Source organism: Primulina huaijiensis, chromosome 10 (genome assembly GCF_012295235.1).
Source record: "Primulina huaijiensis isolate GDHJ02 chromosome 10, ASM1229523v2, whole genome shotgun sequence".
In the NCBI taxonomy this organism is placed as follows: Eukaryota; Viridiplantae; Streptophyta; class Magnoliopsida; order Lamiales; family Gesneriaceae; genus Primulina; species Primulina huaijiensis.
Window position 1 is genome coordinate 18,945,402 of NC_133315.1, and position 12,378 is coordinate 18,957,779.

The 12,378-nt window shown below is 33.7% G+C and overlaps 1 protein-coding gene across 1 annotated transcript; it reads left to right on the forward strand.

Annotated features, from left to right (window-relative positions):
• The first annotated feature begins 9,517 nt into the window (after nt 1–9,517).
• Nucleotides 9,518–11,899, forward strand: LOC140985499 (cytochrome P450 78A5-like). Its single transcript, XM_073453322.1, has 2 exons — nt 9,518–10,602; nt 11,014–11,899. The coding sequence occupies exons 1-2, from the start codon at nt 9,616–9,618 to the stop codon at nt 11,611–11,613; spliced, it is 1,587 nt and encodes a 528-aa protein (XP_073309423.1). The 5' UTR covers nt 9,518–9,615; the 3' UTR covers nt 11,614–11,899.
• The last annotated feature ends 479 nt before the right edge of the window (nt 11,900–12,378 follow it).

Consider the following 12,378-nt stretch of genomic DNA (forward strand, 5'->3'; position numbering starts at 1 on the left):
ATATATATATATATATATATATATATATATATATAGGAGATTAAAAATTTTAACAAAAGCATAAGTAAATATTAAATTTAATAACAATTTTAGTGCATGTTTTAATATTAATATGATAATTATTGTTCATTATGAGAATTTTAATTGATAATCGTTTGTCATTATATGTGTTCCATTTAATACAAAGTAATTGACAACCGAACTAAATTCACTTATTTGTTTCTTTACATTGTTGCCTGTTGAAACAAATAACACTATATTTATTATTAGCACCAGTGTTTTCAAAATCAGACTGGTCCAGTCGAGAACCCGTTATCGGTCCGGTCCGAACATCGATTAAATACCATTTGACCGGTCATACTGGTTCGTAAATTTTAATTTTTTTTAAAAGCGATTATTTATTTTTATTTTAAAAAAAATATTTTTATATTTAAAATATTTATTTTTATTTTTTGGTTAAATATAATTATTTTGATTTTGAATATTACTAAAAATATTAATTGACTATATGTATATATATAATTATATATGATTATATATGTTAGGATTGAAGATAACAGTAATAAGATGCAAGAATTTGTTTATGAAAATTCGAAGTGTAAGCTTCTATTTCTCCCCTTCTTCTCTTTCCAGAAAGTTTCCACAAGAAAATTTGATAAGTACAACTTGTACAAACCAACTCCAGCTCGGTTATACAATCATAATGAGCTGAAACTCCTAGCACTCTTTTCTTCAATTTGATCTGTTCAGAAACATGCTTTTGATAGTTACAATTGATTCTCACAATACACCAATACTTGTGTGTAAAAAATAAGTGAGAATACAAAGTACACATTTATCCTTAATCGATATGATGAAAAACTGAGCGTGTGCAAGAGCAGCTTAAATATGAATCTTTTGAGGGTTGCTGTGTGATTTGAATACTTGATGCATTTCTTATTTATATGTGTTGGTCCTTAACAACAATAAATATATCAAGAACTCACAGGTGTAATGGGTAGCCGCTATTTATGTGGATATAGCCACATGTCCTTGTTGTTTTGTCAAATATAGTATATGCTATTTCAAATTTTTTGGACACTAGCTGAAAGGAGAAACCAACTGATCTTTCAAATAATGCTTTATCTAATTTAAACACATAATTAGATAGTACATGATTCACAAATCCATAAAATTGTTCAACAAACACATCTTATTGTAATAGCCAATTTAAAATGCACTTCTAACAATCATATGATATATCTTTAAGTTCTTAAATACAACATAAGCAAGAAATTTTCTTATGGCTTCTAATCTAGCTACTGCTGCATATGATGTGAGGCTCATTTATTCTAACGACAATTAATGATCAAACAATATTTGTTTGATTTAAAGCTGCAGCGGAAATAGGTTTAAAATACTTTAAAACGGACATCAGGGCCTAGAAAAATTTCGGCATGACCTCCCCGTAAGTAGACATCCCGAAAAAAATCAAGCAGCAGTTTATATCAAAATATACTCCAACTACAGTCATAAAACAAAAACCAAAGTCAACAACCTATAGCCGCACTGGCCAGGACTAAACAGAAATTAAAACTTATCAAATACTCACCCGATCATAAGAATCATAGGGTCGACTCAGAACATCACAAAAACAACCAGATATCACTACAGATACACGGGGAATCTCCCCGTCAAATAAACTACAATACAAGACTGAAACAAACTCAAGACATACATATCGACTAACTGGGAAACTCCACTGATAGAACCAAGCAATCCAACANCGGGAGATCTACCATGGTGCCCAAATGCAACCACAGCAGCCCCCCATTAAACAACTGAGGTTAGGATTCTGGTATGAAACAGTTCAACAATAACAACAATAACATAAAGCTTGCATAATCATATAATGAAATGTAATATGCAATGCATGAAAGGCTCAACGAATAATCGGGATAACAGGAGCCAACAAACGGTACGATAACAACTGGAATAATGCTCGAGCAACAACACAGGAGAGCTACATCGACATGCAGCTAAACCGCCCTGCCAAGTATGCGAGGTATGCCAAGCTATGCTGAATAACACCCCTGACTCGGCCTCCATACAGCTGATACGATATAACAGGATGGCGCAACAGAACAACTAGATGACACAATCCCAGCGCTCACCTCAAAAGGCTGCACTAACCACGGAATTGTTCCATCACATCTACGGCCTCATGTGTATAGGCCTAGCAGCCACACTATGATCCCGAGATAAACAACAGTGCCAAATAATAACGGATATCAACAATGGGCTAACAAGAACGATATGGCTCAACATGAATGTCACAGTAGTATGTCATATGCTAAATGCCAATAATATGTCACAATAATAACATATATCACAACAAAAACATTTAACAAATTACAACAGTCAACAATTCATAAACACGATCTATGTAACACAGAATGACAATTAACATAATTTATGTTTTACCGTCGTATGTTACCGAGCTGAAACATACCTATACCAACTTGAAACTCCAATATCAATTTCTCTTCAAGACTCTCGGCCTAAACAAAACCACAATAAGCCGATCATGAAAACTACATTCCATACCAATGTCCGATTTGGCACAAAAGAGCATAAAATTCGTATCTCGCTCAATATTAACTCAAATAAATTTCCGCCAATTGGAAAGGAAAGATAACTCAATTATCTAAACCCCAATGGGTTGTGGGTTTTTTTCTACCAATTGAGGCTCTCCCTTCCCCACCCCCATGGGGAGAAGTGCTTCGAATCATTGCTATTTGACTGGGACTTGTTCTAAAAATTGATTCAACTATGGAATCATGAATTTCTTTAGTTGAAACCATCTTCAGAATCTCAGTAGATTATTCTCAGAATTTTCAAGAACACACTGCCACTCAGTATGAGATTTTGAGTATAACTATCTCAATTCTTAATGGAATTTAACGAATCTTATATCATTACAAAGACAACACATAGCTCTATAACTCTTATTTGAATTACAAGTCCAGAATCCGAGCGCATAATTGACAAAAACTCGAATTATAGTAGATATTGAACACAGATCCAACACAGAATTTCATTTGACACATTTTGGTATAACTATCTCAATTCTTAATGGAATTTAACGAATCTTATATCACTACAAAGTTTGTGTAGGTCATTTCTACAAATTCAAACTACAAAAATCGCAGCAACCCAAAAACGCTCACTCAAAAACTGGAAGAATTCGCGCAGAACAGAGCACCAGAACATCATCTTCGATCTACCCGTATCCTTTCTCAAAATTCACGATTTCTGTCTTGAATCAAAGCCTAGGATGTTAGGAAGACACCCCTTTAGACAGATCGAGATTTCAACGTCGGACGGAGGAGATATCGCGATTTTGCCGTGGTTGCTCCAAGGGTGACGGGAATTTGGGGATTCCTTCTTTCTTTCCTTCCTCTTCTTTCTCTCGTTTCTTTTCTCTTTTGAATGAGATATGTGTGTATTGTATGTATTTAATAATAATAATAATGGATCACCAAAATAGTAACCGAAGCCCATTTATCCCGGTCTGAATTTATTTTGCTCTCGTTTGTTATTTAAACTCTATATATATTTTATATCGTTTAATTCTCCGATATTCTAAAATACATATTTTTAACACACTTCTTGAATTTATTTGGCATAAATAATTATTTTAATTTACAACTCAATAGTTATTTTAATTATGCCAAATTATCAGATAATTAATTACAGGGTCTTACATGATTCATCGAAATCTATTCTTTCTTTTCGATTATATCTTTGTGCTATTAGTCCTGCTTTATTTCTTATCAAGTGTCCTTTTCATCAAGTTTATTTCTAGAAACCACATCTTGTTCCCATAACAGATTGATCTCATGATATGAGAACTACATGTCAATCTTTATTTCTATCAAATTGTCATAATTCTTCTTGCATGTCATTTATCCAATTTAAGTCAATTAGAGCCTCATCAATTTTCTTAGATTTATTATGAGATATAAATGCAATATGCAAAAATTTATCAATCATCTTTTCTAGTTCTTAAGGGAGCAGATGGATTACCTATGACCAACTCAGGTGGATGATTTTTATTCTATCGAAAACTTAGTCCAAGAGGATTTTAATTTACCGGAGTGGAATTTAGTTCTTGAATATGATTATTTTGTCCCCCAAAAGATTCTGTTTGATTTAAAACTTGATCTTCTTTTGCTTTACTTTAATCTAGATCAGCTTGATATCTTGTATTGTTATTTCTTTACTCATCAGCTTGATATCCCAAGTTTTGATTTGTGTTTCCATTAGCTTGATTTGTAGGAATATCAGGCTAAGAAATCTAGTCTTTTATCGTGAACTTGATTTGATGATCGAAGAAAAAGGAAGATCCGTTCGTTGAAATTTACAAAAAAATACCAACTCTTCAATTTCAGCCTAGTTTGGTGTTCAACATTAAATATAAAAAGCTAAATACAACTAAATATTCTATGAATTTCTTAAATGATATGACGCCCAAGAAATGTTTTGAACGTCGAAAATAAAATTTTTAAACTTCCGTTGCGCCTTGGATGCGAGAAAATAATAGTCTAATAGTGATATCAGAGGCAATGTTTCTCAATCGTATGTTTTTATTATTTAAATAATGTTGAGTAATTTATTTCTAACCACGTTTCAAATTCCAGAAAATCGAAGCCATGAAAAATAATTTTTCGAAAACATAAAAAAATTGTGGATGCTCGGAACTATTCCAGGCAACGTGCGCGGACAATCACTACCTGTTTCGGGGCAGTGCTGCCAAGGGCAAGCTGCCTACCCATTTTTTATTAAATATTTTTAAGTGGCGATCAGGGATGGGGTCAGGGTTGCGCCTAGCCCCACCTGTAAATTTCTGCCCGAACTGTTCCGACAGCGGGCAAACGCGCTTCCGGAACTGTTCGGGAATTGCAGAAAGAGCAAACGAGATGGTCTCCGGCAGCCTGCCCCACAGGGACTCCTTTTTGGAAGTTTCAGGACGATTTTATAAATTTTCGAACCTAAGTATTTATAGTGGAGAAGATTACCTCGATTGCAGCGCCCAAACATTGTTCCTAATTAGAAATCTACCTATGCCCCGCCTTCTGATTGTAGCCATGACAACCCATACTATCAATGATCTTGTCATGAGCACTGATTTGTCATGTTAATGATTACGAACTATGGTGAACCATACTTATGGGCCTCGCTCTCATCTCCTCATGGTCGGTCTGAGTAGAAAGGAACCGACCTGGACGGTTCCTACTGGTGAACGAGAAAGATGAGCTCTAGTCAGATGTCCTGGAAACATGGAGAGGAACAAACTCCTCGATTAGCGGTGGACAGCGTCCAAGATCACTTAATATAATCTTCTCGGGTACCCTGTCTTTCCTGGTCATGGAAGACTCCAAAGTGCTACAAGTGCCCGAGATGTCAATGGCTTCTCTGCCTGGCCAGAGAACTTTTTCACCCAGGCAGTATCATTCAACAATGTCTTGCCCGGCTATGACTATGAAACCAGTCTTGTATGAGTCCATAGCGGTCTGATATGATTCTCGGGTTGTTGCATGTTCGAGGTTGTTTAAACATGTCACTCTTTTTTAACATGGGTTGCCTTCCACCTGATCTCCTCATGGTGTCCTCTTGGTTTTCCTGGACCAACTCTGGACTAGTCCTATTTTGGTATTTTCTTCCTACACGAGTCCAAAAATGACTCGAACTCTTTTCAGGATATCACTTAAGTATTTCATTTTAGCTAATAAATATTTTAATTGCAGTCCAAGAATGATTAAATTAGTGCTTTATAGTTTTTTCTATAAAAAAAATGAATCTGGAAGTTTTCGATTTTGGATTTGACATATCAACTTCATTTTTAAAGTCCATCGAAAATTTAATATATATATTTTTAGATTATTCTCGAACTTTACTAAAAATGCAGGACCATAGAAGCATAATAAAGGAGAGACAACATAGCCACGTGCAATCGTGAATCACCCCAAATTTTAAAAGACAATTTCGAGTATAATAGTCTTATAAAAATTATCATATGATGAATTTTTGCATGAAAAATTATTATGGGTCGACCATTTTCACCACACAAAATAAATTAACTTATTGGTAATTTACAAACCCCAGCACGTTTTTTTATTATTAATTTAAAATTAAAAAATATTTCAAAAATACTTCAAAATAAAATAAATTTAAAAATTACTTTAAGACGTTGTCGAAAAGAACAGATGCTAAAAATTATTTTAAAATTTGGTGTAATAAAATAATTTTTTGAGATAAATTTGGTGTTATAATAAAATATTTTTGTAGATATCTCTAATAATGATCCACGACTAAATCTAAAGAAGTTCATATGACTACCGCTCCGCGTTTCAAATTAGCCATGTTAGCTTGTTCTATTTACTCCCTTACAGTGGGATGCCGGAGTTGTCGTCCACAGTAAGCTCGATACACTCTCAACACGTTTTTGTATGATAACACGTCGATCAGTTGATTTAATAAGAAATGATTAATGAAATCCTATTATTTGTTCCGAATGGTACGATCCCAACATTACCATCCCAACATTACCCTAAAATGAAAGGGGATGATCTCAAAGATCTTTTTTTTATTAATTATTTCATAATTAAGATAGAATTCTTATTATGAAATGTAACCACGTGTATCTATTATAGTTCGACAAATAAGACCCCGAAAAATAAGATAAAAGTTGTCGCAAATTTTATACATATTATAGTCCATCTTCTCTAGTACCCAAATATTGTTACTAATTAATTAATTAATAAAACTACATTAAAAAAAAGAGTGTTGCAATAAATATAGATGATGGATGGAGCCAAAGAAAGGGTATTGATTTTAGTTTTGAATTGATTATAACCCCCCATCCACAAATAAATATGTGTATGTATGTGATCCACTACTCATGCCTTGTAACTTTATTCTCTTTCCTCGATTTGTTATTCTTTCATGCCAATGTTTTTTTAAAAGAAAATTTAAATAAAAATGTGCTAAAAATTTTAATATTGATATTCTTTATATTATATATATTATATAATATAAATATAAATGTAATATAGCTTGGTGTAGTTTGCTTGTATTATACATATGGTCATTTATTATTTTAAAATACTATATATTTTACAAGTTTTATTATATATTTTTTGATATTTCGGTATCTTGGTATGTACTGAACATTTCAAATTTCATATCGATAACGTATCGAAAAATTCGGTATCATTATCGTACTGTACCGAAATATTTGGTATATCAAAAATTCGGTAAATATGATATTTTTTCGGTATGATAATGTCGATATGTCTAAAATTTAGTATTTTTTTAGATCCCTAATTATTATGCAATATAAATTTACATAAGATAATGAGATGAAACCTTGCCGTTTTTTTCTTTGATAAATATTAATCACTTAATGGTCCTTTCCATAAATATTACATTTATTTGCTATAACAAACGATCAAACTTCTTAGCTAGTTTATTGGATTAATTCGCTCTATTGATAATTGAAAACTAAAAGTTAAGTTTTATCATCTCATGTATATAATTTAATAGTATTAAAAGTTTTAATATTATTTACCTAAAAATATGTTTGAAAATTTAATTAAATCGATCGATATTGATAATACGTAGCATCACAGCAACGTGATTTTCAATTGTCTTGCATTCTATTTCTAATATGTTTTAATAAAAAAATTAATAATTAATAATACAATTGTGTTACTAAAACTTCGGGGAGTATCTCAGTTGATTGAATATGTTAACGTTTGGTCAATAGTCAAGAATTCGATTATCTATATCAAAATCTTTTCGGAAGAACTTCTCATATATGGTTCGCTCAATATGATTTATTTACCTAAAGTGTCTCAATTTTTGTCTAAACATATTGGAGGTAGCAGCTGAGAATTTCCATGGCATAATTTTTTATTTTTTTTTTACAATAATCCAACTGCACATGTCAAAAAGTTATCTTACCATTAATCCTTAAACTATTAAAATTGTATATGCTTATAATTTTTATTATATTATTTCAACTAATGTTTTAAAATCAATTTTAAAAATTAATTAAAAATTGCAAAATTCGTCCTCTGAATCGTCTAATCTTAATTTTTTTCTCTCCACCAATTAAGTAGTCTAATTTATGAGTAGTTATCTTGTTAAAAGGTCTCACGAATCTTTATCTGTGAGACGTGCCAACCATACCGATATTCACAATAAAAAGTAATACTATTAGCATAAAAAATAATACTTTTTTATGGATGACCCAAATAAAAGATCCGTCTCACAAAATACGACCCGTGAGACCGTCTCACACAAGTTTTTGCCCTAATTTATTCCTTTTTACTCCTCATAACTGACATGTACGTGATATTGCCAATTTGACGTCGTCCTTCAATAATATGTCATCATCTGCTAATGATATGTCATCTATACTATATTATTAAGTATGATATCTTAGAGTAACTATTTAGAGGACATCAAAATATTTAATTCAATAATGACTCTTCTTACTCTGCTAAAAATCTCCTTAAGTCACCCCATATTTTACATAGAGAAAAAGCTAAACAAAACTTATCTTTTTAATCGAACAACTCTCCTAAATTGAAAATAATTTCGTGTTAATTGTAGTATTATTTGATCAAATTAAAAATAATAATAACACATGTAATGTGTGTCGTGCATCATATTATTACAATTTTTTTTATTGAAATTAAGTTTAATAGAAAAATAGATTTTTGTCATACACAACAATTAAATATTTGATATATTGTTTAATCAATTAATGGAATGAATATTGGATATTTGCAATACATGTGCTTCAGTAGTTGGTTTTTATAAAATCACCAAAATTATATAAGAAACAAAATTAATTCTATATAAGCGAAACATAACAAGTTATACGATTAAAACTTATACTTGAACGATCACTTGTTTCTTGGTCAAATTGCATCACCACTCTTGTAAAATTTATTGCATTTAAAATCTAAAAGTCTTAAAAATCAAGTATAAATTTTTTAGAATGAAAAATACAATAGACTATATGTTTTAAGAAAGTTTTTATTTCATCGGAAGGTGTAATTAATTTGGAGTAGGTATCTTGTGAGACGGTCTTACAAATCTTTATCTGTGAGACGGATCAACCGTACCGATATTCACAATAAAAAGTAATACTCTTAGCATAAAAAGTAATATTTTTTCATGAATGACTCAAATAAGAGATCTGTCTCATAGAATACGACATGTGAGACCGTCTCACACAAATTTTTACCAATAATTTGTTTTTTCACAAAAAGTTTGTAATGAAACTAACTCGGTTACTTTCCGTGATTTACTATACTACGATGTCCCACAACATAAACATGGTAAAAAAAAATTTACATTTTATTTTAATATTAAATATTATTTATTTTAATATTAAATATTATTTCAATCAAATTTGGTGTAAGCTTCTCTATTTAACCGTTCTGTCACACTCTTTCGTCTCATTACTCCCACTGGCCACTCCCCCTCGTCTCTCGAACAAACACAACCTCGTCTTATTACAATACAAACCCAAGAAATCACAGCCCTCCCACGATTCAAATGTCTTCAGACTACAGTTTCCTCTTCATTCCGTCCGCCGGTTACTCTTCAATGGTGCCGAATGTTGAGCTTTTGATCTGTTTCCTTCTGTTTTGCGCGATATTCGCCTTCTGGTTGACACCAGGCGGGATTGCATGGGCGCTTCTGAAGACCCAAATGCGGCTGAGGACTGATCTTCCTGGCCCATCTGGCCTCCCTCTTCTGGGTTCTGCTCTGGTCTTCACGAATTCCTTAGCGCACAGGATCCTCTGCAAGGTCTCTCAGACCTTAAAAGCTTCGTATCTGATGTGTTTCTCAGTCGGGTTCACGCGTTTCATCGTTTCGAGCAGCCCTGAGTCTGCTAAAGAGATCTTGAACAGCTCGGCCTTCGCGGATCGGCCAGTCAAGGAATCCGCGTACGAGCTTCTGTTTCACAAGGCCATGGGGTTCGCGCCGTATGGAGAGTACTGGAGGAAGCTTAGGAGAATCTCCGGCACCCATTTGTTCTGCCCGAGGAGGATATCACGTTTCGGGGAGTTCCGGGAGAGGATCGGACTTCGAATGGTGGAGGAAATGGAGCTGCAGATGGGGAGAAATGGAGAGATTGATCAATTGAAGAATGTGCTGCACTCTGGTTCACTAAACAACGTGATGATGAGTGTGTTTGGCAAGATGTATGATTTTAATGGCGAAAATGGAGACGGGGCCGAGCTAAAACGATTAGTAAAAGAAGGGTATGAACTGCTTGGCATATTCAACTGGAGTGATCACTTTCCAGTTCTGGGGTGGCTGGACTTGCAGGGAGTTAGAAGGAGGAGCCAAGAATTGGCGTGTAGGGTAAATATTTTTGTTGGAAATATCATAAAAGAACATAGGCTAAAAAGGGCTGGTAAGAATGGAGAAATATCACATCTTTCTGAAGAAAATTCCCACGATTTTGTTGATGTTTTGCTTGATTTGGAGAAAGAGAACAAGCTCACCGATTCAGAAATGATTGCTGTTCTTTGGGTAATTAAAATTCTATCTAATTCTTGATTTAACATAAATAACATATGTTTTTTCCATAATTTTAACTTGGTTTTATTCATTCTTTTTTTTTTTTCTAGAACATGCTCATGTTGCATGAAGTACCTATAGTAATTTTGATGATTTTTTGTTTCTATATGGCATTAGTGCCACAGGCATTGCATGATGGACATCATTTTCACCTTTCTACAAATTTGTATTTGCCTGATTTGTTTTCTGTGTTAAATGCTAGAAAACATTTATGCGCATCTACAGGATATTATAATTTAGTCCTTTTATGGTATATTTACTGTAAATAAATTTTCATAAAAAATAACATGTTATTAACTTTTACTGCCCTGTCCTAAGGTAAACGCGAATTCGTTTTTGACATAAGAATCTGAATAATTTTAGGCCCTTGTAGATGATGGCNCAGTTGCCATTCTTTTAGAATGGATTCTTGCAAGAATGATTCTTCAACCAGATATCCAAACCAGGGCACAGCGCGAAATCGACGGCGTGATCGGAACCAACAAGGCAGTAACCGATTCTGATCTCCCAAATCTCCCTTACATCCAAGCCACTGTGAAGGAAACACTCAGGATGCACCCGCCAGGCCCGTTGCTCTCCTGGGCCCGTCTCGCCATCCACGACACTCACGTGGGCCCGCACTTCATCCCGGCTGGCACCACCGCAATGGTGAACATGTGGGCCATAACGCACGACGGGAAGATATGGCCCGAGCCCGAAAAATTCCGGCCCGAGAGATTCCTTGAAGAGGATGTCTCCATCATGGGATGTGATCTTAGGTTGGCACCGTTTGGCGCGGGGAGAAGGGTGTGCCCCGGTAAAACGTTAGGCCTCGCCACGGTTCAGCTCTGGCTGGCTCAGTTACTGCATAAGTTCCGATGGACGGATTCGGATAAACATGGCGTCGACCTGTCGGAATGCTTGAAACTGTCGATGGAAATGAAGAGGCCATTGATCTGCAAAGCTTTTCCTAGGATTTCTTGAAGTTATATAATATAAAGTGTTGTTGGTGTTTAGTTTGGTCTAAATCCCATGATTTAGATAAATGGGGATTAACTTTGGTCATAACCACTGAAATCTTTAGCTTCCAAAATGATCGAAGAATATATAGATTATGAAATTAAAGATCAAGAATGTTGGTATAATTAAGGTTGAAAACCAGAAGCTATAGGCTATGGTCATTTCTTGTATTTGGCTTTGTTGTAGGAATGCATGTTGCATTTTGTACATAGCTTTAGAAAATATAAGCTCGTGTTATTCATGAAATTTGCCTAAGTTTCGATATACCGAACATACGAAAAGCAATCCAAGACAAAATCTTGATTACATAGAAAGACCAAAATCGAATCCACGAAAATTTCCGATCTTGTCAATAGATATCTCATCTCAATTATAAGGTGTTATTTTACCACAGTTGTCTAAATTCTACAATCCTTTAAATAACACACACAAGGATAATGTGCTAACAGTTACCGATGTTTTATGCATGATTGCTATAAAAGAATCTATACACAATTTTTAACAGAGAAAGTGATGCGAAAAAAGCAGAGAGGGGGTATTTAAATTGACCCACTAAGCTATTTCGCTTGTCTCCTTTCTNTTTTTTTTTTTTTTTTTTTTTTTTTAATTTCAATTTCAAATAAAACAGGTAAAAACAATTTTTTATCAATTATACAATTCAAAACGCAGCAAGAGTCTTTTCACCCGATGATAATAAACGTACAAATTAATTACAGGAAAAAAATGTGA